Source organism: Dipodomys merriami, unplaced genomic scaffold (genome assembly GCF_024711535.1).
Source record: "Dipodomys merriami isolate MVZ:Mamm:240054 unplaced genomic scaffold, mDipMer1.0.p SCAF_19, whole genome shotgun sequence".
NCBI lineage: Eukaryota > Metazoa > Chordata > Mammalia > Rodentia > Heteromyidae > Dipodomys > Dipodomys merriami.
Window position 1 is genome coordinate 26,410,065 of NW_027203270.1, and position 27,021 is coordinate 26,437,085.

A 27,021-nucleotide genomic window follows, 5' to 3' on the forward strand; every position below is an offset into this window, starting at 1 on the left:
CAGTGCCCAAGCCCAGAGTTCAAGCCCCACAACCGACAAAAACAAAACAAAACAAAAGAAGAATTTATTGTTGAGCTGGGAATGTGGCTTAGTGGTAGAGTGCTTGCCTAGCATGCGGGATTTGATTCCTCAGTACCACATACACAGAAAAAGCCGGAAGTGGTGCTGTGGCTCAAGTGGTAGAGTGCTAGCCTTGAGTAAAAAGCAGCTCAGGGACAGTGCCCAGGCGCTGAGTTCAAGCCCCAGGACTGGCAAAGATGAAGAAGGAAAAAGGAAGAAGAAGGAGGAGGAGAAGGAAGAGGAAGAGGAGGAGGAGGAAGATGAGGAGGAGGAGGAAGGAGTAGTAACTATTATTATGTGTCCATGGTGTGGTCCAAGTCCTCTGCTTCCTTTTGACTTTGTCCCTCTACTCAGCATCAGTTTCTGGATGAGGCATGTGAACCAGAGTGGAAATGGTGACCCTCTGCCCTCCTCTCTCCAGAACCAGGCTGAAGCACATTATAAAGGCCACAAGCATGCCAGGAAACTCAAGGCTGTTGAAGCTGCCAAGAACAAGCAGAGGCTGCAAACGCTGGCCCGGGATGAGGTGGTGGTCCCCCCAGTCCCAACTCTGGCCAGTGGAGCCCCTGGAGAGTCGCAGAGCAAAGGTTAGTCCTGAACTCTTCTCCTGCCCTCGCCCGGAGTTAGGCTTCTGATAAGGGGTTGTTACTGTCTCTTATAGACAAAGGCACTCAAGGGCACAGCTTAGTGAACTTCCTAGCCTGAACATTTCCAGATTAGGAGACACAGAACTAGCACCCAGAAACTTCCAGGTCCCCTCCTATTCACCACCTTGCTGCATTTGTTTCCTAAGCTGCCAACAAATGACTGTAAATCGGGTGACAGTGAACAATGGAAATTAATGTTCCCGCAATTCAGATATCAGAAGTCCCAAGCTGAAGGGGCTTACACCTGTGATCCTGGCCACTCAGAGAGGCTGAGATCTGGAGGATCATGCTTCAAATCAGGGTAGAAAACCCCACAAGAATGACCAGCACGTATTTGATGTTGTTATAATTTGTGGAGGGGAAGGGAAAAAACAAATCATTTAAATAGGGATACAGGTGGACCATTGCAACAATGAGATGTACAAGTCGTTATGTCGAAAACGAACTTTACAACTTTGGTGTGTGTGTGGGGAGGGAGGATGGGGGGGGGAGGATGGAATGGGAAGGGGAAACAAAGGAGAAGGCTACAATGCTTGATAAGAAATGTACTCATTATCTTGCCCATGTAATTGTAACCCCTCTGTACAGTATTTTCACAATAAAAAAAAGAATAACCAGCACAAAGCAGGGCTGACTATGGGCTCAAGTAGTAGACTGCCACACTAAGGACAGTGTGTGGCCCTGAGTTCAAACCCTGGTACCTCCCTACTGAAAAAGGGGGAAAAAGTCCCAAGTTAAGATTTGTCAACAAGGACCTCCTCTAGCCTTTGCTTCCACCTGCATTACAATTTCTCCCCAGTGTGACTCTGTGGCTTCACATGGTCTTTTCTTCCCTCCCTCCCTTCCTCCCTCCTTTCTCTATCTCCCTCCCTCTGCCCTCCCTCCCTCCCCCCCTACCTCTCTGGACAAGCCCTTGCTATGTAGCTCAGTCTGGCCTCAAATTCTCATCCTCCTGCCTCACCTCTCAAATGCTAATTTGTATCTGTAAACCATCTCCAAGGTCACATTCTCAAGTTCCATAAGGATGGGAATATTTTGAAAGAGAGTATACAAGCAGCTGCTATACCCCATTCCCACTGCTGGGGTAACTCTGATCCTGGCTTTTCTCAGCATAGGTTAGTTCTGCTTGGTTTTGTTGAATCATAGAGTATATAGGTTTCTGTGTCTGGCTTCTATCCCTCTCTCATGAACACTCATCAACATGGGGTATGTCTATAAGGCTGCTGCATGTGGCAATAGTTTCCCCTTTTCACAATTATGTAGTACTCCACTACATGGACATACTACTGTCCTGTTTGATGGACACCCGAATAGCTTCCAGTTTTTTTTGCTTTTAATGTTCTAGGAACATTCTAGCCTATCTTTCTGGTGACTACTACTTATTTGTTAGCAAGTAACTACAGGAGTGCGAGGGCTTCCTAAGACTGCAGCCATCCCTGGCTAAGGTGAAAATCCGCGAAGTAGCAGCATTATATAGTCATCCCTCGCTATATCAAGGTTCACTTATTGCTAGTCGGTGGATTTTCACCTATTGAAGGGTTCTCTGGAACACAAGTCCTGCAATAGGTGAAGGATCACTGTACTCTGTCCAACTTTATTTTGGGTAGGGAAACTGAGGCCCAAATCTTCCCAGAGAATTTGTGGTAGAGGGGCCTGGAATTCAGTGCTGGTCATCCCAGCAACAGGGACTCTGCTGAACCCCAGGGGCTTAGAAACCGTCCTGGGCCCCCCACCTCAATGACCCATCTCTCCGCAGGTCCGGCCGCCTGTCCCCTCGGCCCTCCACTGCAGCTATCACTGACCCCAGACCCACCAGCCAGGGAGCCATCCCACCAGGACCTCTTGGATGCTACCTCCTCTTCCACCTCCTCCTCCTGCCCACCTCGCTCCCCAGAGCCAGGCAGGGAGGCCCCAGGGCCTGAGCCTCCAGCTGTGGCTGTGGGCAGTGGAGTGGGTGGGGAAGGCAGGAGCGAGAAGGGGCGCCTCTACTGCCCCACATGTAAGGTGACCGTGAACTCAGCCTCCCAGCTGCAGGCTCATAACACAGGTCAGTTCCCCCACCCCAAGGAGCAGAGGGGAGGGCAGGGAGGCTGACCTCACCAAATGTGGGCAGCCGAGCCCCCTGGCCACTTTGTGCCTGGGCTGGGTGACAGAGGCATGGTATCCCACTGTTACTGTGGCCAGGCGTTTCTGGGTCCTTCCACTGATCCCTGAGGAGGGGGCCCTGGGAAGTCTGGGGCAGCAAGGACTGAAAGCTACTAAATCTGGAAGTCTTTCTAGACACCAGAGGACAGGAGGCACCTCTGCCGTTGCTTGCCATGTCTCCTTAGATCGGACCAGAAGGGACTGCCATTAGAGCAGCAGAGGGCTGGCCAGTGACAGCCAGAAGACTTCCTTGGGGGGTACACTGGCAGGAAGCCAGACTCTGGGAGGGAAAAATCTGTGTTGTGCAGAGGCTTAATGAGAGGGATGGCCACACGGGCCTAGTTGGAGGGGGCCTCCGTGCTGACAGACTTTATGCCCTCCTTTCAGGAGCCAAACACCGGTGGATGATGGAAGGTCAAGGAGGGGCTCCCCGGAGGGGCCGAGGTCGCACCGTGTCCCGAGGTGGACCTGGACACAAGACCAAGAGAGTGACTGGGGGCCGGGCCCCCCGCCAAGGGCCTACCCCGCCGTTCCACTGTGCTCTCTGTCAGCTCCAGGTCAATTCAGAGACCCAGCTCAAGCAGGTAGAGGGGAGGGATGGGGTAGAGGTAGCCATGGAGCAGATTGGGAAAAGAGGGGGAAGGGAAGGGGTGGAGTGAGGCCGGCTGGCTCTTTGAGGCCAAGTTCACCTCGCTAGTATGTGCTCATTGAAGGTGGGCTGTGGATAGAGGGTGAGAGGGTAGTTGGGGGGGGGTCTGCGGGCTTCCTCCTCTTGTTCCCAGTCTATCTGTCTGTCCATCAGCACATGAGCAGCCGGAGGCACAAAGACCGCCTGGCAGGGAAGCTCCCCAAGCCCCCCAGCCAGCACAGCAAGCTACAGAAGCACGCAGCTCTAGCTGTCAGCGTCCTCAAGGTATCTGTGTCCAGGCAACAGTGTGGGACCTGGGTCTAGTGGCAGGATTGCAGGAAGGGGAGGGGTCACCTGGGGAGCTTGGCTTGTGGCTGGAAGGACAGGAAGGAGGTCACCTGCTCTGAGGCTGCCTGGGCAGATAGAGGCGGGGTTGGGTTTGGGGCTATCCTGGGATCTACCCAGAGGAATTTCCGGCAGGTGGACTGGGGTCATAATCTTAGGGGCCAGAGCCAGGGCTGGGTGGACATCTCCTAGAGACCATGTCTACCCAGCCCCCACAAGCCTTCTCCCGTCTTCCATCTGAGGCTGGCTTCCCTGGGGGTGGGGGTGGGGGCAGGAAGACAGGTGGTGAAGAAAGCCCTCTGGAATGACAGTTTGGGGGTGGGAAGGGAGGAAGATTAAGGGTTGGAATGCTAGGAAGCACGTTCCCATGAGGCAAAAGCCCACGGGGATGGGGCCCAGAGAGGAGGTGGGTTTTTCTGGGGTCAGAAGTCCTGTTCACTCCTCTCTTTTCTTTGTAGTCTAAACTGGCCTTGCAGAAACAACTCACCAAGACGCTGGCAGCCCGATTCCTGCCCAGCCCACTGCCCACTACAGCCGCTGCCATCTGTGCCCTGCCAGGGCCCCTGGCTCTTCGGCCTGCACCCACAGCTGCAGCTACCCTCTTCCCAACTCCCATCCTGGGTCCAGCTCTGTTTCGCACTCCAGCAGGAACAGTCCGCCCTGCCACAGGACCCATCCTCTTTGCCCCCTACTAGCCCTCCTGGAGAGGCTAGGGCAGATTTCCTGACAGCTACTATCTTCCTCTGCTCCCCCAGACACCTGTTCTTTGTACCCCACAGGGACTGCCTTCTGCACATTAAGGGGATCCTGTTCAGTATAGGGCAGCTGCCCTTCACTCTGTCTGGACTGGGGATCCAGCCAGCTCACTCGGTCCAACCAATGGCTATCTCCACTCCTTTCCTGGCCCTGGTCCTAGGCTAGTCCTAGGCTCCCTTTCACTTCCCAGCCTGCCGCATCCCAAGGATCTATGCAGAACCCCAGCCCCAGCCACGTGGTGCTTCCCCCAACCAGACACCTATACACATGGACTCTAGGCATCTTAGCTTTCATAAGCCAGCCTTGCCTGGACTGAGGACACATGTAGGGCCTTTACTCCTGTGCTCTGGGGCCTCACTGGCTCTACATCACTGGAAATAAGGGATGGGTTCTCAAACAGGAGTGTGTTTGAAGTGACCATAGGTACGACAGAGGACAGTAGGAGTAAAAGGGGACTGGTCAAGCAGTACTAAAGTGCGGCAGAGCCAGGGGAACCTCATCTGATCTGAGGGGATGGGAGTAAGGCAGAAATAGGAGAGGATGATGTTTGGGCTGGGCCTTGGTTTTAATAAAAATGACTCATAGGGTGAGGTGTGGTGGCTCACACCTGTAATCTCAGCAACAAAAGAGACAGCGATTGGGAGCAATATGATTTGAGCCTCATCTGGGCAAAAAGTAAAATTCCCATTTCAATCAAATGTTAGGTGTGGTAGCAGACACCTATGGTGCCTAGCCCTGCAAAATCCTGAGAAAAATCGAAGCAAAAAAGGGCTGAGGGGTATGGCCCAAGTGGCAGAGCACTTGCCTAGCAACAATGCGCCCAGAGATTAAACTCCAATAGCACAAAAAATAAAGATAGTGACCTGTCCCACCAAAGCACTCATTTCTTAGGCTTTCAGATTCCACCTGAATCCAGCTCTTGGGGTGGGAGTGCAGTATTTCCCAGTTAACTCCAAGTCCCTCCTCACCCCTGCCCCTCCCAGCTCCAAAATGAAGAGCATTCTTCCATTGTTCTCTACTCCAGACAGGGCCCCAGCCAAGTACAGTTCTCTCTCCTCTAGCCAGCCTCATGCTAAAGCTGAGTGCTGATAAGATATATCTTCAAGTCTACTTCAAGTCTACTCTCATACTGCCAAAGTCCGTGTCACAAAACCATGCCTGCCCCCTCAACTGCCAATATGGGACTTCGCCAGTATCCACCTGCATCTTTTTTTTTTTCCCTCCAAGGTATTTCCAGTGGGAAGATAAGAAGGGTGGGGGGGAACTTTTTGATAACAGCAGTTATGGTTTTATTGTGTCCAACACAACAATAAATGAACTTTGAGCCTGAAGATGCCCTGACTCTCCTTTCCCAGCCCTGGGTACCAGCCCCTATACTTCTGTTCAGTAGCGAAGTATGAATTGGAGGTTGCCTGGTTGTAGTGTCTCACCCACGCCAGCTATACATACTAGAAACAAAAAGTGGGCACTGGAAATCGGGGTTGTAAGCTCACTTGATAGCATGCCTGTGTACAGCCTCCCTTCTGAACCTCAAAACACAAGGCTTATTAGCTCAGGAGGCTGCTACTGGTTTGCCTGGTTTTATTCAGGCATCTGAGGTAAGGATGAAGGGCTAGAGGAGCACCTTGTCCAGCCTTCACCATGGCATCAGGCATATAAATACAGGGAATATAAATATAAATCCAGCTACTCACTGAAAACAACCAGAGAGAGAGGAATGAAGACCAGTTCCCATGGGGTGGTCTGCAGACTGGGTACTAGATTGCCACTGGCAACTGAGAGTGCACTCTTGCCCCCTAGTGGTTGGAGGGAGAGAAGCCCAGCCTCCAGGGCTGGTAGGTATAGCACCTTAAAGAGAGAAAAGCAAGGGGGCAAAGCCACAGCCTTTAGAAAATCATAGAGCTGGAAAGGATCCAGGAGATGGATTAAGCAACTCCTGTCAAGTTACAGATGAGAAAAACAAACCCACAGCCAGAGGAGAATTGTCTTACTGGGCCACAGTCAGCTGGTGACTCACAGCTTAGTCATCACTCAGTTCAGCCTCAACCAATGAGGCCCATCTACTCCCAAAGCAGGAAGAGGAAGTGAAACAGTTGGGGGAAGGGAGTTAAGACTTCAAACACAAATTGACACTCCCAGGAAGCTGTCTTCTTCCAGCCAAGAACTGGCTATGGAAAGAGCAAGGTGAGGGATGAGGAGCCATCCCTATCACCAGCATGTCTTTCTCAAGTCCAGGCTGGATGCTTTAGATATATGCATATTACTGGCAGGAAATGCAGGGGGTTAAGACCCTGTAATAGGAGCAGACCTGTGATTGGGCACTTCAGTATGGGAGCTCTTCAGCCTTCCCAGGGCAGATGGAAGGGAAGATGACCTACAAGTAGCCCCACCCACCTCCTAGAGAGGGAACAGAAGTAGCTTTGGCCTAGGCCAGCCCAGCTGGCCGCCTAGAGTGTCTCCCCTAAAGCTTGCCTATGTACCCCTTGCTGTCAATCCATCCTTTAGAGCCCCAGAAGCTAGAATGGGGTTAGGAAAGTGAAGAAAGAACAGCAGGTTTTCAGCCATCCAAGGAGCCGCTGCCCTTGTTCTTGCGGCTGAGGGGAAAGGCAGACTTGCTCTGGGGTTGGGTCATCTTGCTGGCCAGGTAGACGAAGGGCTCTAGGAGGGAGCGGCGGTCAGCCACCGATACCTCCCATAGCTTCACCTTCTCTGACTTGGCCCAATGCTGAGCCATATCTGGGTCTACACGTCGCTGCTCCTGCAGGTCACACTTATTGCCAAGGACCACGATGGTAACCTGGGGAAGAGAGACAATAAAAGTCTGTGAATTAATGGATGCCAGTGGTTCATGCCTATAATCCTAGTTGTTCAGGAGGCTGAGATCTGAAGATCAAGGCTCAAAGCCATCCGGGGCAGCAAAGTTTATGAGATGCTTATCTCCAATCGACTACCAGAATGCCAGAAGTGGCACTGTGGCTCCAAGTGGTAGAGTGCTAGCCTTGAGTGGAAAAAGTTCAGGGACAGTACCCAGGCCCTGAGTCCAGGCCCTGAGATCAAGCCCACAACCACCACCAATAATTAAAAACAACAACAAACAACAACAAAAAAAAGCCCTGTGCATATACCATATACCATGGACCTGAAGACCTAGTGTCAGGTTTTGGCTAAACAACTGGGAAGTGATTTCAAAGTCCTGCACACACTTGTAATCCCATCTCTATTCAACCCTTTGCTCAGACCTCTCTTTTACATGGTGGTTTTCTAGGTGTCCTCTTGTAACATACACTTCTCAAGTTACAGCATACTCAGAAGGGAGGCTGAGGCAGGAACATCTTGAATTTGAAGCCAGCCTGGGCTACATAGTTCTCTCAACTGTTTAGACCATTGGAGTTTTAGGGACCAGCAGGAAGAAAGATTAGGGGAGCTGCATGTGTTAGATTGGGGACCCCCTTAACCCAAAGAGACCCCTCTCTGGTTGAGCTGCCTTACATGGAGCTACCACTGAGGGTGAACATACACTCTATGATTTCCACCCTCTTCTCAGTCCTAACTTACCTCTTAGCAAAGAGTGAAAGAATAGAGCCATGTTGGACACTCTCCCACCAGAGGTTCCCTGCAGGAATCTAGAGCACACACCTCCTTCTTGTCCTTGGACTTGTCAATCTCCTTCTTGAGCAGCTCCACACGCTGGAAAGACTCTCGGCTGTCCGTGCTGTAGACCAGGACATAGCCATCGGTGCAGGAGAAGCAGTGCCGGGGCAACTCAGCCCCGTCTCGAAGTCCCCGGGTGTCATAGAAACGCACCTGCTCCCGTACTCCCCGGTCTGTCTCAATTGAACCCACGTATATGTCCTCCTGGGTTTCAATCATCTCAGAACCTGGGACAAAGTCAAGAAACTCCTTTGAAGTAGGGAGATGGGAAATGTGAATGATGAGAACATGCTAACAGGCTAGCCAGACAGTGGGAGAAAGGAATGTGGGGGCTGAAGAGAGGTCAGACTTGGGAGTATGACAGGACTGGGATGGTTAGGGAAACAGATGTGGAAATCATGCTAAGCAAAAGTATAACATGGGAATTTTTTTCTATCTTGAGTCATGTATGTCCTCCCTTCAGGTTTATTGTGGTTTGTATTTTTGTATTTGTGATGCTGGAATTCAAACCTAGGGCTTCACACACATCAGGCAAAGGTTGAACCATGGGTTACACCATAGCTTCGTTTACTCTTGAAAGTACAAAAACCACCGGCAAGTATGGCGTGTTTGGTGTGATCAAGCTCTATTCTTTGTTGTTGTTGCTTGGAATTGTCTAAACAATTGCGAAGACTACCTAGCCCAGGCTGGCTTTAAACTCAAGATCTTCCTGCCTCAGCTTCCCTCCTGAGTATGTTGTAACTTTAGAAGCAGTTACAAGAGGACACCCAGAAAGCCACAGCAAAAGGTTGAATAGAGGTGGGATTACAAGTATGTGCAACCATGCCCAATTCTATTCCTTAATTCTTTGTCTTCCACTATTTCCCCAGTTACAACCACACTCACCTACTACATGGTTCCCATACAGAAGCTGCTCCAGGATTGAAGTTTTGCCCACAGATGCTTGGCCACACACAACCACCTTGCAGCTCTTCCCCATGCTTAACCTCCAACCTTGAGGAATAAAAGCATTCTGGGTAAAGTGAGGGAAGGAAGAGAGGCACAAAACAGAGGGTAGACCTCTCATAAATAAGAGCCCAAAATTGGACCTGAATGTAAAGCTCCAGGGATTGTGTACTGATTCTACCTGGGGTGCACTGAACTGAAGTCTAAGTCTGCTATAGAACAGTGAGCTAGACTGCATTCTCTTATTATTCCCAGTACGTGGCCTGTAGCTGGCACAGACTAGATGCTCACTACACGTGGCCCCAATGGTTTCAGGAAGTTTCGGCCAAGTTCCTTCCTTCCTTTCTTGTGCCAGTACTAGGGCCTGACCTCAGGGTCTGGGAGCTGTCCCTTAGCCTTTTCACTCAAGGCTGGCACTGTTACCACTTGAGCCACAGCTCCACTTCTAGCTTTTTGGTGGTTAATTGGAGGTAAGAGTCTCACAGTTGTGCCTGGACTGGCAGAACTCAGATCCTCAGATCTCAACCTCCTGAGTAGCTAGGATTACAGGCCTGAGCCCCTGCTTCAAGTTCCTTTCTGTGCACACCTTTCTATAACGACCTTAAGGAGAAGTAACTAGGAAGAGTACTTTTTGAGGCCAAATCCTAAATCACCTTCTTGAGGAGACTGAGCAAATAAAAGAGAATTTGCTTTCCTGTATGACCTACTCAGATGACAATCTTTTCTAATTCCTGGTTTAATCCGTGGCTAAAATGAAGAACAACAGACATAAAAGGAAACTAAGGGGGAAAAGACTTGGAAAGGAGATAACATTTTTGCTGCCCTTGTATGGACAGACCCAAAGGAAAGGCCCAGACCCAGACCTTTCTGACGAGACCCCAAACACCGATCTCCCAGAAGGCAAACTTCTCTCCTAGGAGCTGCGCACAAAAACCCATCCGGAGAGCAGAGATCCAAAGGCTGCTCCCCAAAGGAGTCCCCAAAAGATCTCTGTCCAGAAAGAAACTCCTGACACTGATTCCCCCTTGCAATTAAGGGACACCCAAGAGAGATCGCCGGAGAGGTCACAGGAAGGATCCCTACAGGGAATCAGAGATGGAGGCCTGTCACCTAGAGAGACCCAGGGGCAGAGGCCGGTCCTGGCGATGGACTGGCACCGCCTTCCAGCTCTGTGCCTCCAAGGGTCCCCCTCTGCACCCCGGGTGGGTCCCTCGGGTCACGCAGGCACCTGAGGAGGTGTAACCCCGACCTTAAGGGGTTCCCTCTTCCTCCGGCTGGAAGCAGGCTCCGTGGGCCCGCCCCCTTTGCGCGCCGCTCTCTAGCTTCCGGCCAGCAAGACGACTTCCGGCGATGGAAAGGTGGTGCTGACTGCCCAGCGCCCCCCCGAGGCGGGCGGGGGAATGTTAGCTAGGATCTGACCTAGTTGTACTTTGGCTGCTCAACGTTCTAGACTGATGCTAAAATGTTCTCTCTAGTCATGCTGCCTTTCTTTACTCAGTCATTTTTATTCGTCACATGTTTTACTTTTTTTCGTTGCTGGAACTTGCACTAAGATACAGCCCCAGCCCTCAAATGTGTTCTGAGCCTTGCAAAGTGGTACTTACCTATAATTCCTGCACTCAGACTGAGGGGGGATTGCGAATCTGAGACCATTCTGAGCTACATTATGAGAGGAAAGACAGGAAGAAGAAGAAAGAAGGGAGGAGAGAGAAAAAGGGAGGGAGGGAGAAAGGAAGGAAGGAAAGTTAGCTTTCTGAGGACCCCCCCCCCCCCGCCTCCCTGTCTTGTCTGTGTAGGGTCATTTGTTGAAGATAGCCTCCCAGGAGAACTTCACCATCTAGAAGAGCAATACATCTAAACCAATTGTAGAACATCATGGTGAGTACTATTACAAAAGTGCATTGGGGGTACAGTAAAGGAACATTTAACTTGGGGGTAGTGGGCATCAAGGAGAACTTCCTAAGGGGTCTTACCTGCATTGACAACTGAAAGGCTTAGGGAGAAAGTGTTCTATGGTAGAAAAAAACATAGCAAGAGTCATGGCATTTTCTGGAACTATAAGTAATTGGATATTGGTGGTGGAAAGGAGCCAAATAATCGTGTGGTGTGGTAGGCTATAGGGATTCAACGTAATGCAATAAAAAGCTATCGATAAAAAGCTATTGATAGGTTCTGTGCCAGTGAAATGACATGATCTGGTAGAAGAGACAAGAATGGAGAGATGAGGCTAGAAGCTCAGTAGGAGACTACCATGGTCTTCAGAGTTTATTTTTTATTTATTTTTATTTTTTTTTTGACAGTTGTGGGGTTGAACTCAGGGCCTAGGTGCTGTCTCTGAGCTCTTTTCGCTCAAGGCTAGTGCTCTACCATTTTGAAGCACAGCTTTACTTGTGGTTTTCTGGTGGTTAATTGGAGACAAGAGTCTTGTGGACTTTCTTGCCCAGGCTGGCTTCAAACCATGATCCTCAGATCTCAGTCTCCTGAGTAGCTAGGATTACAGGCATGAGCCCCAGCACCTGGTACCTGGCTTAGTCTTCAGAGTTTAAAAAATGATAAAAGTCTGAATTGGGATAGAAAGGAAGAGACATATTTAGGAAATAAGAGATTTAACCAGATTTGGTCATAAATTGGAAGTCAAGAAAAAGAATTCAGGGCTCATGATATTCCCAGGATTTCCCTTGATGGTCAGGTAAATAGTTGAACTCATTCAATAAAATATGCGCTTCTGGACAATCAGTTACAACATAATTTTCCATTGTTTAGAGGTGGAGAGAAAATAAATTCAATAAGAACCTGGGCATTGTCCCTGAGCTTCTTTTACTCAAGGCTAGCACTCCACCACTTGAGCCACAGCACCACTTCTGGCTTTTTCTGTTTATGTGGTACTGAGGAATCGAACGCAGGGCTTTATGCATGTTAGGCAGGCACTCTACCACTAAGCCCCTCAATAAGAATCTTAAGCAGAGTGTTGGTGGCTCACCCCTGTAATCCTAGCTACTCCCAAAGGCTGAGATCTGAGGATCATGGTTGGAAGCCAGCTCAGGCAGGGAAGTCTATGTCTCATATCTCCAGTTAACTACCAAAAAGCCAGAAGTGGAGGTGTGGCTCAAGTGATAGAGCACTAGCCTTGAGCAAAAAGCACTTAGATCCAGAGTTCAACCCCCAGGAACAGCACACACAGCTCAAGAACACACACACACACACACACACACACACACACACACACACACATGTTAAGCCTTAGGGATATTCAGTAGCTAGGTGTATATACAACAGATCTGGGATTCTGAAGGTCTAGTTTAGAGACATCTTGAGTAGAAGGTCATCACATCTTCAACAGATGAAATTAAAGCTGGATGTAAATAAGTTGCTCCAGATAAGAGAACACAAAGTATAGCTGGGTGCTGGCAGCTCTCACGTGTAATCCATCAGGAGACTGAGATCCAAGGATAGAGGTTTGAAGCCAGCTGAGGCAGGAAAGTCTGTAAGACTCTTCCCTTCAATTAACCAGCAAAAACCAAGTGTGGCTCAAGTGGTAGGAATGCTAGCCTTGAGAGGAAAAGCCAAGAGTGTGCAAGAGAGTGAAGCCCTGAGTTCACCCACAAACACACTGAAATAGAACACAAAGTCGGAGGATACTCAAAGACAGGTTGGCTTCTGGATTAGACTTGCAGCAGACCATGTGCCACCAGCAGACAGGGTAGATTGTTTGAAAGTCTGTGTGTCTTCTTCCAACTAGTAGTGTAGATATTTTGGAAAGGGCTCTGGAATCATAGGCTTAGACGAATGACCTCTCCCTTCCAAACCACGGAGCCCTCACCTCTCCTTCACCACTCATGACTCTCTGGCTTACATTTTTCCTGGGGAAAATGGGGGTAGAACCCTTAAGAATTCTTTTGTCCTTTTAATTAAGGTTCCCAGTAGCTTTAAAAAGTACAGCCCGAACTCCCCAGATTTAACCTCAGAAAGTCTCAGTTCAGTTCATCCCCACAATTATAGGTTTGGGTGGGGGAAATATTACATAGATGATTAAATTGTGTCCTTGCACTGGGCCAGACAAGCGTACTGAATAAAGTTTATGAGAAGTGGAAGGTTTGAGGATACTGAGGAGCAGGGACCTCACCCGATGAGCTGCCTGCCTTATAAACTCGGGGGTAAGGGGCTGGGGAGCTATGTTATGCCAACTTCCTTGGTCTTAATGCTGAGACGGCACTCCCAGGAGGCTGACATGAAAGCAGCCTCATAAAAGGGTCCGCGTCATTAGGGTGATGAACCAGTTGGTGGTTGGAGATCCGGGAGGGATGAAAGGTGCCGGGGTGAAGACGCCCTGCGTTCCCCTGGCTTGGCTGGGCAGGGCTTCCAGAGAGCGATGAAAGCTGGGGAACTGGGCTCAAAGTGTCTCTTGTTTTGCCTGAGAAGCAGCTGTGGACGCACTCCGAGGTCGGGAAGGTAGTCAGTCGTAGGGGCTCCGGAATTTTGGGCAACCCGATCCCCACCCCACCCCCAGATCCCCCCGCCCCCCATCCCGCCACGCCTCCCCCCCCTCCCCTCCACCCCGGTCCTTAGTCTCTAGAATTGCAAGTTGTTATGGCAACTAGGTTCTCAGCATACTGAGGAAAGCCCAAGATTTAACTAAGGCCACATCCTCAGGCGCCCCCTCCTACCCTCCGGTACAGTGGCGCCCCCTACGCACAGGAGCCGGCCCTGGGGCTCCGCCCCTGCGCGGAGACCACCGTGGACCTCCAGGGATGGGAGGCCGCTCTGGCCTCCAGCGGAGCCTCTCGTTGGTAGACGGGCTCGAGGGAGCCCCTCTGGGCGCTGCGCCGCGGAGCAGCTCGATGCTCCGACCGGAAGTGCTCTTCACCGCCTGCCTCCCACTCGGCTCTTTGGTCCGGGCGGTAAGATGGCGGCTGCCGCGGAGTGCGATGTGGTAATGGCGGCGGCCGAGCCAGAGCTGCTTGAGGACGAAGAAGTGAAGAGGTAACCGGGTGTCAGGGTGAACAGAGGCAGCGAGCTGCAGCCTCGCGGCGCTGGGAGATTCGTCGCGGCCGTGGGGCAGCCCCTGCAGGCTGCGGGAGCGCCGCCCCGCCCTCCGCAGCCCCCTCCTCCTTCCCCGAGAGCGAGTGGGGACACGGCGCCCCCCGCCCGGGGCGCGCTCCCGGGGGTCGGCCTTCCCCTCCGGCTTCCGCCTGGCGGGGGAGCTGAGGCACGGTCTACCTCGGCGAAGGGGAAGGTCGTGCTTCGGGTGGAGGCCGAGTCCGTGAGGGGGGTGTCTCAGGTCTGATGGCGGGAGGGGGGCGGCGCGGCGTCGATGACGACTTCCTCATCTCGCCCCGACCCCCGCCTCCCCTTCACTTCTGTGCTTTGTTGTCTGTCAGCGCTGTGCGTCTCCACGGCCTTCTCTTTCGCACCCCCCCCTCCCCTTTTCCTCGATCCACAGTCTTGTGCCTGAGATGATTATGATTATGAACCTCGTTATTGTCCCACAATATCGCTGAAGTTAGAGAAGAGCGATGGGGGACTTGGATTGTGCACGCCTGATTTCCTCTCCCTTGCTCACCTTCCCGGGTGAGAGATCCTTTAACACTATTTCTCCCCGGACTTAGTCTTAGGTTAAACACTAGGAGGAAGGCAAGCTTGCTTGGGTGCAGTTGGCGCTGCTGGTCAGCCGCAGTGACTCCAGATTGCCAGTCCAGCTAAGGGAGCTGCTTCGTGAGTGGTTTTCGAGAACACTCTGCATTCTGGCAACATCTCAGGCACTTGTTGGAAGTGATGTTTTGAACACAATTGTATTAGGTATATTTGTTAAAACAGTAAAACCAAATATGTATAGGCTCTGGAGGTTTGGAGCCCTTTTTCCTTATCAACTGCAGATTAATCTGATCTTTTTTGTTGAGGATTGACTACAGTGCCTTCAGTGTTCTTTCCACATACCTTGTATCTTTATATCATTCATGTCTGCTGTGTCTTCATCTTGGACTGAAGTGGTGGTGACATAGGATTAGTTCAGGAGATGTGAAATTAGAATTATGAGATTTAAAAAAAACTTTCATGTTAGAAACATAACTGTTACACAGTGGGTAGAGTAAATGTGTAGATAACAAGCTTTCGGATACTTACTCTGGCCAGTATCTCAAATTCCTGACCTCTTGGAAGCTGAGAGGCTTTTGAGAAAGTAAATCCTTATAATGCTTTTATATTCAGTTTGTGTTGGGGAGTTTTGTTTCCCATTTTGCTGTTCCTTAATGATATTAATGGACTGATTAAGTTAGTTGGTTAACTCTGAATAATGAAATGATGTGAAAACTCAAACCTAAGACTAGATTCTAGTATCTAGTAGGTCTTAGTGCTATATATAGGGACTTTGGCCATATGTCATTTAGGAAACTTACCCTACGCAGTGTAAATCTGTTGCAGGGATGTCCCTAATTTGGGCTTCACTTCAGAGTCCCTCTATCTAAACAAATTCCTTAAAAACAAAAATCAGCTGGGTGCTGATGGCTCTTACCTGTAATCCAAGCTACTCAGGAGGCTGAGATCTGAGGAGCACGGTTCAAAGCCAGCCCAGGCAGGAAGGTTCATGCAACTTGTTTGTTTGTTTGGTCGGGGGGCTTGAACTTGGGCCTGGGTGCTGAACCTGAGCTCTTCAGCTCAAGGTGAGTGCTCTACCACCTAAGCCCTACTTGCGTTTTTTTGGTGGTTAATTGGAGATCTGAATTAATTGGAGATCAGAATCGTGATCCTCAGATCTCAGCCTCCTGAGTAGCTAGGATTACAGGTGTGAGCCACCGGTGCCAGGCTTTCTATGAGACTCACCTCCAATTAAAAAAAAAAAAAGCTGGAAGCAGAGCTGTGGCTTAAGTGGTAGAGTGTTAGCCTTGAGCAAAGAAGCTTAGGGACAGTGCTCAGGTCTTGAGTTCCAGCTTCAGGATTGACACCAAACAAAACAAAACAAAATCACAGCTTTAGAGGATGTTGCATTATAAAATTGCAGCAAATGGTGGGCGCCAGTGGCTCACGCCTATAATCATAGCAACTCAGGAGGCTGAGATCTGAGGATCAAGGTTCAAAGCCAGCCCAGGCAGGAAAGTCCATGAGACTCTTATCTCCAATAAACCACCAGAAAATTGGAAGTAGCTCTGTAGCTCAAGTGGTAGAGCGCTAGCCTTGAGCTAAAGAGCTGAGGGACAGCGCTCAGGCCCAGAGTTCAAACCCCATGACTGGCAAAAAAAAAAAAAAAAATCTGTTAGTATGAAAAAAACCTTATTTATGGTCTTTCAATGGTGAAAATGGAATAGAGATTCAGTATTTTTGCATGGCAAGTGCTCTACCACTGAGCCACCTTCTCAGCCCAAGATTTAGTATTTTTTTGGGGGGGGAGAGGTCCGGTCGTGGGGCCTGAACTCTGGGCCTGGGCGATGTCCCTCAGCTCTTCAGCTCAAGGCTAGTGCTCTACCACTTGACCCACAGTGCCACTTCCGGCTTTTTTCTTTTTGCTTATGTGGTGCTGAGGAATCGAACCCAGGGCCTGAGGCATGCAAGGCAGTCGCTCTACCACTGAATCACCTTCCCAGCCCCGAGATTTAGTATTTTTGAAGAAGGATGTTTTACATTTTTCATGTTTCTTGGAATCCTGTGTAGCAGAGTAGAGAGCAGGGTTACAAATTCCCACTTACTATTTATTTGGCTTGGTTAAGGTCACTTGGCTAAGTTTCTGTTTCTCTTGTTACATTCCTACTACCAGTTCACTTAGGGACACGAGTTGATGGATCACTTTGGTGTTTTTTTTTTTTTTTTTTTTTTTTTTGGTGAGGCCCCGCAAGGAATCTTTCTCCCTTACATCTTGGATCCTGTGCATCTTGCTGCTATTGCTAAATTATCATAGTCCCACAACAGGTAAGATGAGAGGAGCTTTGAAGACACTGGGCCTAGGATTGCAGCATTTTAAATGGCTATATTATTTCCTTAGCTTTAGAATGTCAGAGAGAAAAGGCTTTTTTTTTTTCTTATTCTGACAGTTCTCTTTTGCCACAACAGCTAAGATGCTAAAGTAAAAGATATGTTAGTTGGCACTCCAAAATAGATCAGAGTTCTGTGCATGAAGGTTTTTTCTTTTCCCACTGGAACAAAGCTATTTAGGAGCCAGAGAATAGGATTTCAGAGTTTGTACATTAAACTAACTTAAGGCCTTAGATTTTCCTGAGAAGTCTCAAGGTAGTCATAGACCTAGGAGCCCACAATACCCTTCCTTACAGGCTTCCTTATCTGCTTCCTAGAGCTAGTATTCTCAACTCATCTGTGTCTCTTTCTTGATGCAGGCAAGAACAGTTTTATTAGTCTTTTCCTAACTAGTATTGGAAACAGTTTGTGGATTAGGAGCTTGCCTTTGAATTTTCTAGACATACTTACTGATAGGAAGAACTGAACCCAAATCCATATCCCGTATTCTGTTGTATTCTGCTTGATTACCGCAGTTTCTTAGGGCTTTCTGGAGTTTATGGCCTTGCTTAACGGAGGAACTTTCAGGAGTTCCTCTTGCTTTTCTTTTACCTCGTTTAACATTAGAAGTTTGTTCCTCTTACCATCTCTTGACGTTGTAGGGCAAGAAACTGGACATAGCAATAAGCCTGCAAACTGAAAGAGAATTTTTTTTTTTGACCTAGAATTTGGTTTGTGTTCAAGTATGGTGTTAGAATTGAAGAAATAGGAGATGAGAGAAATGAGTTATGGTTAAGAAAGGGGTAAAACCGGGCTGGGAAGGTGGCTCAGTGGTAGAGTGCTTGCCTTGTATGCATGAAGCTCTGGGTTCGATTCCTCAGCACAACATAAACAGAAAAAGCTGGAAGTTGTGCTATGGCTCAAGTGGTAGAGCTCTAGCCTTGAGCTGAAGAGCTGAGGGACAGCTCACAGGCCCAGAGTTCAGGCCCCATGACAGACAAAAAAACAAAAAAAACAACAAAAAGAAAGAGAGGGGTAAAACCTATGAACATAGTTCTAAATACAGCAAATTAATTGAACCCTAATACTAACGAGTGGCAAGACAAGAGCTGTCTTATTTCTGAGTTTAGATTCATGCGCTAACCAGTGTTAAGTAAACTGAACAATTTTAAGGAAATGTTTAGTTAATGATAGGGGGCATGACTCAAAAGGTAAAGCCTGTCTAGTATGTGTACAGCCCTGGGTTCAATCCCCAGTACTACAAGGGAAAAAGAAAAGGAAAAGAGAGGGAGAAAAGAAAAAGGGTAAGAGAAGGAAGGAGAGGAAAAACCAAAATGAAAATGTTGGATAGAATGGCAGTTGCTCTAATGTCCTAGTTCATTCCCAACGACCAGAATTCTGATTGGCTTAAAGCTCAACCTTAAAGTACATTCCAGCCAATCAGGGATTAGTTGAGTTGAGTCATTGAAACTAGCATTTTAAAAGTTTTTAAAAAGCTGAGTACTGGGCACCTGCCTTTGCTTTCTTGCTCTAGGACTTTAGGAGACTGGAGAATAATGGTCAGCAGCTGTGTAGATATGCCATCTCTCTGAGAGCACACATTTCTTCCTTATTACATGAGTGTTTGTTTCCCTTTCTCCAGTACCGAGTGATGTGGAAGTTACGTAGAGGCCGTTCCAGGTATTCTTTTAAGCTGAATTTTAGCAGAAAGAGCAAGTTTCAGAGTACAGTGACTCTAGTTGGCCATTTGTTTTTACTAGAGTGACAGTTTCTAACCTCAATTAGATAAAAATGGCAATTCCGTGTTTTTACTCCATGATTGGCAGGATTGTTGAGTAGTTGGGGCTTTTGATGAGTGGTGATCTGAAAAGGAATATGTAACTTTCCCAGTCTTATTCTGACATTGTTATTGGCAAGTGACAAGTGGGGAGAGGTACATTGTCAGATAATCAGTGTTAACTGCTAATAGTACTTTCAAGGAGAATGTGAGGAGACAAACAGGACCCTTTGTTGTTCTTGCTCTCATTTGGCTTTTTCTGCTCAAAACTAGCATTCTGCCACTTGAGGCCCACCTCCACTTCTGGCGTTTTAGTGGTTAATTGGGGTTAAGTGTCTTCATGGACCTTCCTGCCCAGGCTGGCTTTGAACTTTGTTTTGGGTTTTTTTTTTTTTTTTTTTTTTGGGTCTGGTTGTGGGGCCTGAACTCTGGGTCTGGGCGCTGTCCCTCAGCTCTTCAGCTTCAGGCTAGTGCTCTACCCCTTGAGCCACAGTGCCACTTCCAGCTTTTTTCTTTTTGCTTATGTGGTACTGAGGAATCGAACCCAGGGCCTCAGGCATGCAAGGCAAGCACTCTACCACTGAGCCATCTTCCCAGCCCCCTGGCTTTGAACTTTGATCCTCAGATCTCAGCCTCCTGAGTAGTTGTGATTACAGGTATGAGCCACCAGTGCCCGGCTTGACCCACAGATTTTTTTTTTTTTCCCAGTTGTGGGGCTTGAACTCAGGGCCTGGGTGCCATCCCTGAACTCTTTCTGCTTAAGGCTAGCTAGCGCTCTACCACTTTGAGCCATAGTGCCACTTCTGTAGTGGTTAATTGGAAATAAGAGTCTTCATTGGAGATAAGAGACTTTCCTACCTGGGCTGGCTTTGAACCATGATCCTCAGATCTCAGCGTCCTGAGTAACTAGGATTACAGGTGTGAGCCATCAGTGCCTGGCAACCACAAGATCTTTGAGAAGCAAAATAGAGTGGACAGTCCCAACTTCTCTGGTTCCTATTTCTAACCTCCACACCCTGAAAAACATCAGGAAGCAGCCTTAAAAAAAATTGTAGTTTCTTAGTTCTAGACCTTTGAGGGGTATCAGTGTCATGATTAGGGTAGTAGTAGATGTTACTGAATGGGGAAAATAGGTTTGAGGCTATATTATGAACAAGCCTCTGGCTAATCATGGAAAGCTAGTGACTTGGGCACAAAAATGGCTTCAGAGAAGCTCATTACTCAGAGATAACTGCTTTGGTCCCCTCTCCCCAGAGTCTAGGTTGCCATAGATTGTGATGCTTCTTATTTAAGGAACTGATATAAGGTTTATTTTTTTTATTTTTTTTGTCCGTTGTGGGGCTTGAACTGTGGAGCCTGGACACTGTCCCTGAGCTCTTCAGATCAAGGCAAGCACCCTACCACTAGAGCCACAGTGCTACTTCTATTTTCTGGTGGTTAATTGGAGATCAGAGTCTGACAGACTTTCCTGCCCAGGCTGGCTTTGAACTGTGATCCTCAGATCTCATCTTCCTGAGTAGATAGGATTACGGGTATGAGCCACTGGTGCCGGGCTGAACTGGTATTAAGTTTAAAAGTCACAATTCAGACAGCAATTTCTGTGTGAATATCAGCCTGCAGTGATGGGATTTCTGTTGGACTGAATTGGCTGGTGGCTTTCTTTCAACTAAATAAGACTCAGCCAGCTCCAGCATGCAGCCTGGTGTCCTTCACTTCTCCAGCAGTAGAGAGCACTGCTGCCCTATATAGACTCAGTCCATGACCTCTGGGTATACTTGGGTCCCTTCTGACTCTGCTGCTGTTAAGGCATCTCCCTGAATGTTCAGAAAACAATTGAATTACTTTGTTAAGGGATTTTTTTTCATCTTTGTCTTCCACCTGAAAGACAAAGATCCTCTTTTTGGGTGTATTAGAGAGAGAGAGAGAGAGAGAGGAGAGAGAGAGAGTGTGTGTGTGTGTGTGTGTGTACTGGAGCTTGAACTCGGGGTGTGTGTGTGTGTGTCTGTGTGTGTGTGTGTGTGTGTGTGTCTGTGTGTGTGTTTACTGGAGCTTGAACTCGGGGCCTGGGCCTTGTCCTTTAGCTTTTTCACTCTATCAATTGAGCCATACTCCACTTCGAGCTTTTTGGTGGTTGATTGAAGATCAGAGTCTCATGGACTTTCCTGACCAGGATGGCTTTGACCCAAGATCCTCAGGTCTCAGCCTCCTAAGTAGTTAGGAACACAGGTGTGAGCTACCAGTGCCCCGCTAGGAGGGCTTGTTGTAATTGTTGTTTGAAATGAAAACAAATAACAGCTATTCATTCTGTAGGAAGTTGTAAAGAAAGCCAAATAGTTTTGCAAATACATAGAAGGTGGATAGAGTCCAACCTATTTTTCTGATCAGTTATAAAGCATTCAGCATGCAGTACCTTGCAACTACTACATTATTTGTGAAATTGATGTTCAGCTCCTAGATTAGATTTTTTTTTTTAAAGTGGAATAACTTGCTTTTTGTAAGATGGTATGTTAGGTTCTGGGCTCCTTTTTCTTAAAATTCTCTCATGAAGGTCAGAGAGAGTACAACATGAAACAGGCTCTGTGACATGCCATTGGGGACAAGAGGTCTTAGGCAGTGGGAAGGAGAAAAGAATTTTTACTCTGAGACTGGCCAGGATCCCATAAATTCTGAAGGGTGGAGGACATTTCTAGATGTACAAGCAGCTAGTAAATTTGGTTGAATAAAAGAAATAATAATCCATAAGTTGCTATTTTGATAGTAAACATAATGGGAATACCTGAAGATACTTATCTCCCTGTAAATGGTGACAGATGCCTGTGATCCCAGGATTGCAAGTGCCAGGCCCGCCTGGGCTATTTAGCAAAGCCCCTTTTCAATGAATGAATGAACACATGAACTTCGAACTACTTAATTCATTAGTAGAATAAAGTATCAATAGCCTGTAGAGTCTCAGACCTTTAAATATTTCTCTGCTCCTACAGAATAAACTATTTTGTCCTCAATTGTAATTTTAGCAAACTGGATTTTGATTTTCACTTCAGGAATAGTAGAAAATATGCCAATAAAAGTGCAAAAAGTTAAAAATCCAACCCCTTTTAAAGTTTCTGCATCTATTTTTTTCTTAGGGAGTATGTGGGGTGGCCAGTAAAGGGTATTATCCTTGCTTGGCTTATTAACTTGGCTTAAACTCTACCACTTAAACCATATGTCCAGTTCAGCTTTTTGCCAGTTTTTTCGGAGATGGAATCTCAAGGACTTTTCTGCCTTGGCTGGCTTTAGATCTCAGTCATCCAGACCTTAGTTTTCTTAGTAGCTAGTACTACAGACGTGTGACACTTGAACTCGACAGCATCTATTTTGGTTCAAATCATTATTAGTTTTAACGGGAGAGAATATTAGAAATTATTTCAGCCAAAATAAAAGCAGCATGGTATTCTCTTATTATGTAAAAATCGAATGAATTTTCTAGGTTACAAATGTTGACACATAGTTAAATTATGCTAGTGTTTATTATTTAGTTCAATGGAGTATTTTTTTTCCCCATTCCTCCCACCCTCTGGAAGAAATTTTTTTTGGGGGGGGGGATCGGTCATGGGACTTGGGCCTGGGCACTGTCTCTGAGCTCTTCAGCTCAATACAACTGATGAAAAACCTCACCCCTGTTTTAATACTCCTCAAATATGTGCTATGTCAAGAAAATCCAGAGTGAATCCAACTATAAGGATACTAAAAATAAAAAAACAAACTACTCAATGAATCCAGCATAACCTAAGGCTGACTAAAATTTCTGAATACTTGTTAATTGCTGAAAAGTTTACTAGTTGGCTTAAGGATGTGTTTGACTTAGTAGTTTTAAAGACAAAATGGGAAATTTTATAGGACATCTATTTTGTGGCACATTGCAGTGTCAAGTACGGTGTTTTTAATATGTGGATTTTTTGTTTTTGTTTTTGTTTTGTGTGCGTGCTGGTCCTGGGTTTGAGTGCTGGGTTTTTGTGCCAAAGGCTAGCACTTTATCACTTGAGCCACAGTTCTACTTCTGGCTTTTTTTGTAGTTTAGTGGAGAAAGGAGTCTCACAGACTTTCTTGCCCAGGCTGGCTTTGAACTACAATCTCAGATCTCAGCCTCTTGAGTAGCTAGGATCATGGGTGTGAGCCACTGGCGCCTGGCTTCTAACGTGTTTTTAATTTGGCCAAGCTGTAAATGTGCAGAGTTGGCCAATGATTATAGGTCCGAATTGTCTCATTTTATCACATGATTCTGAGCTTTACTAAGACCTATGTGGTATCAAATGATCTCCTGTGGTAATATTTGTTGGAGTAATTGGTGTCAGCAATGAAAGAATACTAAATTGGGAGAGAAAACCTGGACCTGTATACACAAAGGATAACCAGATTTTCAGACACATAATATAGAACAGGTTTTCTTTTTTTTGTGTGTGTGGTCCTGGGGCTTGAACTAAGAGCCTGAATCTACTACTTGAGCTCCATTCTCATTTTGTTGTTGTTGTTTGTTTTTTGGTAGTTTTCTGGAGATAGGAGATAGCAAAATACATGAGATATTTTGCTCCCTGGGCTGGGTTTGCAATCTTCAAATCTCAGCCTCCTGAGAAGCTAGTATTATTTGTGTGAGCCTCTGGTGCCAGACTATAATAGGTTTTGAAACCCACAGTTTTATGACCAATGAAGTTATTTCTAATAAACAAAGACATTTTAAAATAGCAAAGTAGATCAAGAAAGTAACGTATTCTGCTTACTCACATCTGTCAGAAGGAAGACTAGGCCTTCTAGTGCTGATCTTGATGCAGAGAGGACAGATTGTTTGAAAAACTTTTTAACTCCTTCCTTCCTTCCTTCCTTCCTTCCTTCCTTCCTTCCTTCCTTCCTTCCTTCTTCCTTCCCTCCCTCCTCCCTCCTTGATTCTCTCTCTCCCTCTTTCCTTCCTTCCTCTTTTTTTTTTGGTCCTCTTTCCCTTTCTTTCTTTCTTTTCTTTTTTTTGTTGGTCGTGGGGCTTGAACTCTGGGCCTGGTCACTGTCCCTCAGCTCTTCAGCTCAAGGTGAGCGCTCTACCACTTGAACTACAGCGCCACTTCCAGTTTTCTGGTGGTTTATTGGAGCTAGGAGTCTCACGGTCTTTTCCTGCCCGGGCTGGCTTTGAACCATGATCCTCAGATCTCAGCCTCCTGAGTAGCTAGGATTACAGGTGTGAGCCACCAGCACCCGACTTCCCTTTCTTTCTTTATCTGAGACTGGCACTTGAACCCAGTACCTGCCGCTTTTGCTCAGTGGCAAGTGCCAAAATCCCCTGGGAGCCAAAACTGATCCCAGATTGAGAGCCACTGGAACAGCCATTTAAAAAGGATTAGGGGGCTGGGGAGGTGGCTCAGTGGTAGAGTGCTTGCCTTGCATGCCTGAGGCCCTGGGTTTGATTCCTCAGCACCACATAAGCAAAAAGAATAAAAGCTGGAAGTGGCGCTGTGGCTCAAGTGGTAGAGCGCTACCCTTGAGCTGAAGAGCTGAGGGACAGCGCCAGGCCCAGAGTTCAGGCCCCATGACTGGACCCAAAAATAAATAAAAAATAAAAAGGATTAGGACTTGAATCCTGTCTGGCACTTTTGCTCATTGGCTGATGCTCTACCACCTGATCTACGTCTCTAGCCCCATGTCAAGGTTTCTTATATTAGAAACCTTATTGAATAATTATTATCTGTGGCCACTTGGAGATTTTTTTTTAACTACACCACAGAACAGTGTCAAAGATAATGGAACATGTTTCTCACTATTTAGAATAAATCTGAAAACTGAATGAACCAGAAAAAGAAAAAGAAAAACTTTACAACAAAGTGGTAAAGGTAGAATCATTTCAAGAATCTCTTGGTGAATCAAAGCTGTAGTGCTTAATCTCCTTAGAGTTGACCCATAGATTTGATAGGAAACTAGGTAGATTCATTTTAATTTAAAAACCGTGACATTGGGCTGGGAAGGTGACTCAGTGGTAGAGCGCTTGCCTTTGATGCATGATGCCCTAGGTTCGATTCCTCAGCACCACATAAGCAGAAAAAGCCGGAAGTGGCGGTGTAGCTCAAGTGGTAGAGTGCTAGCTTGAGCTGAAGAGCTGAGGGACAGTGCCCAGGTCCAGAGTTCAGGCCCCATGACTGGCGAAAAAAAGACACAACAAAAAACCCTTGACACTAATGATGGGGGGGGGGGGGGGGGAAACATAGGCCTTCAAAGAAAAATGATAAATGGGGGGGGGGGAGGGGGGGAGATGGGAAGGGATGGTAATAAGATGTGGGTTTTTTTTCCTTTAAAAACAGAACAACAAAAAGCAGTATAAACTAGGCTTCTAGGAGCTAGGAAACCTGTGCAGCCAGCTTGGGTACTTCACTTGCACCTCCCCTGTTGGAGGCTTTGAAAATCTGATAAAGCACAAGATGTGTATTGTGGCTTGGTAGCTAATGGCCAAGTCGGTATTTTGTTGTAGTATTTTAGGATTTAGTCTCAGTTTAAATCTGTATCCAAAGAAAATATCCTATAGTTGAATTTGGTCCTTGGGGATTTTTTTTTTTTTTTTTTTTTTTTTGGTCAGTCGTGGGGCCTGAACTCTGGTCCTGGACACTGTCCCTCAGCTCTAGCACTAGCTCAAAGCTAGTGCTTTACCACTTGATCCACAGCGCCACTTCCAGCTTTTTCTGCTTATGTGGTGCTGAGGAATCGAACCCAGGGCTTCATGCATGTTAGGCAGGCACTTTACCACTAAGCCACCCTCCCAGCCCTTCTTTGGGAATTTTAAGTTGATCCAATTCTTTCCCAGTATTCAAGTGTTTCATTTGGTTGTCAAATAAATTGACCCTGGCAGTGAGTAGTGTAATAACAGATGCCACTGTCAGGTTGCCCTCAATTCCAGTGTTAACCAGCTCTTCTCCTTTTTCTTTTTCTTTTTCTTTTTCTTTTTTGTCTGTCGTGGGGGCTGAACTTTGGGCCTGGGCGCTGTCCCTTAGCTCCAGCTCAAAGCTAGCGCTGCCTTACCACTTGAGCCACGGCACCACTTCCGGCTTTTTCCCCCCTGCTTACGTGATGCTGAGGAATCAAACCCAGTTCTCATGCATGTAAGGCAAGCACTCTACCACCGAGCCCCGTTTTCTCTTTCTTTTCTTGTCCCACACCTTTGACACCTCATCCCTTCAGTCACTTTGCTGTAAGAGCAACTTGAACAAGCTTCAGCCTTTCTCAGACTTCCAGGGCAAGCCTTGAATGGATTTGACCCAGGAATCATTCCTGATGGAGCCTTATCAGTTCTTGTTGCTGCCATGCTGGATTCCGAAGGATCCACTCTTTTCCTCTGCTGGTTTCGCAGGGTCAGAGCTAATGGTTAAAGTTTGTTGTGTATTTTGATGGGAAGTTTCAAAATGAAGGAGGGTCTCCACTTTTTTTGCCTGGAGGCAAAAAATGAGCATTCAGTCTAAAAGCACTAAGTGCCCATTGTTTAGGCAGCTGTTAATCAGCCATGTTTCTATGAAAATAAGTTCTTTTCATGAGGCAGTTGTGTGGGACTAGCTAATTCTGGCCCTGTGCTGTACAGTGTGAGGTTAAAAACATAGTAACTTGTCACAACACAATTCTTGTTCTTTTTTCTGTGGGCTGACTCTACATTACTTGCTTTGTTTGCTCTAGAATGGAATCTACTCACCATTTACTAAAATGAAATGCATTTCTTGGGGGAGGCAAAGTCCAGTTCTCTTAAGTCTTACGTCTTAAAGAGAAAGGAGCCCTAACTCTCTATGACTAATTGTCAGGAATGCTATTTAGCTTGTTTCAACCTAAATTTCAGTTTGGGGGTTGAATTTTAAATGATATAACTATTTTATGTTTTTAAAATATCATATTTATTACTCATATAATATTCCCAGTAACAAAAATTAAATTTTAAAGTATCAAATATAAGTGAGTGTTAGCCAAATATAGTTGAAGTGCACATGTTTTGTACTCTTAATCAGTATGGGTCACATTCCTGATTTGGGGCAAGTTATTTAAGATCTAAGCCTTAATGTCTTTGGAAATATAGGAGCAGTGATATCTAGCCAGTTGTTTATAGATAGGAAGAGTATTTGACCTCAGTAATTATTAAT

General features: G+C 47.0%; 3 protein-coding genes across 6 annotated transcripts in view; 2 read left to right on the forward strand and 1 right to left on the reverse strand.

Annotated features, from left to right (window-relative positions):
- Window positions 1–5,785, forward strand: part of Znf385c (zinc finger protein 385C) — a 36,336-nt gene extending 30,551 nt beyond the window's left edge. Inside the window, exons 5-9 of the mRNA XM_070028026.1 lie at window positions 482–647; window positions 2,464–2,754; window positions 3,240–3,436; window positions 3,655–3,765; window positions 4,284–5,785. Coding sequence (XP_069884127.1) covers window positions 482–647; window positions 2,464–2,754; window positions 3,240–3,436; window positions 3,655–3,765; window positions 4,284–4,520 — 1,002 coding nt within the window. The 3' untranslated portion in view covers window positions 4,521–5,785. The remainder of the gene's footprint in view (window positions 1–481; window positions 648–2,463; window positions 2,755–3,239; window positions 3,437–3,654; window positions 3,766–4,283) is intronic.
- Window positions 5,786–5,846: 61 nt separating this feature from the next.
- On the reverse strand, window positions 5,847–10,485 carry Nkiras2 (NFKB inhibitor interacting Ras like 2). 3 transcript variants are annotated; one of them, XM_070028039.1, is made up of 4 exons: window positions 10,406–10,485; window positions 9,118–9,225; window positions 8,218–8,459; window positions 5,847–7,378 (listed from the first exon to the last, which is right to left on the reverse strand). In XM_070028039.1, the coding sequence occupies exons 2-4, from the start codon at window positions 9,209–9,211 to the stop codon at window positions 7,139–7,141; spliced, it is 576 nt and encodes a 191-aa protein (XP_069884140.1). In that variant the 5' UTR covers window positions 9,212–9,225; window positions 10,406–10,485; the 3' UTR covers window positions 5,847–7,138. The 3 variants fall into 3 exon arrangements, with proteins under 3 accessions (XP_069884140.1, XP_069884141.1, XP_069884142.1); XM_070028040.1 differs by having other exon boundaries at window positions 10,427–10,469; XM_070028041.1 differs by lacking the exon at window positions 10,406–10,485 and adding an exon at window positions 10,041–10,125.
- Window positions 10,486–13,871: 3,386 nt separating this feature from the next.
- Dnajc7 (DnaJ heat shock protein family (Hsp40) member C7) overlaps window positions 13,872–27,021 on the forward strand; it is a 38,995-nt gene continuing 25,845 nt past the window's right edge. The window contains exon 1 of one of the 2 annotated variants that reach the window (XM_070028028.1): window positions 13,872–14,157. In XM_070028028.1, the coding sequence (XP_069884129.1) occupies window positions 14,081–14,157 (77 nt within the window). In that variant the 5' untranslated portion in view covers window positions 13,872–14,080. Of the gene's footprint in view, window positions 14,158–18,702; window positions 18,796–27,021 lie in introns of those variants that run through there. The other variant, XM_070028029.1, reaches the window with a different exon arrangement.

Bases quoted from the DNA above. Each gene is read 5' to 3' on its own strand.
- Nkiras2 (XM_070028039.1), bottom strand. From the start codon at position 9,211: ATGGGGAAGAGCTGCAAGGTGGTTGTGTGTGGCCAAGCATCTGTGGGC. The intron at 8,460-9,117 runs GTGAGTGTGGTT...ACTTTGTCCCAG, and splicing joins GTATGGGAACCATGTAGTAG to GTTCTGAGATGATTGAAACC. The intron at 7,379-8,217 runs GTGTGTGCTCTA...TCTCTTCCCCAG, and splicing joins AGTCCAAGGACAAGAAGGAG to GTTACCATCGTGGTCCTTGG.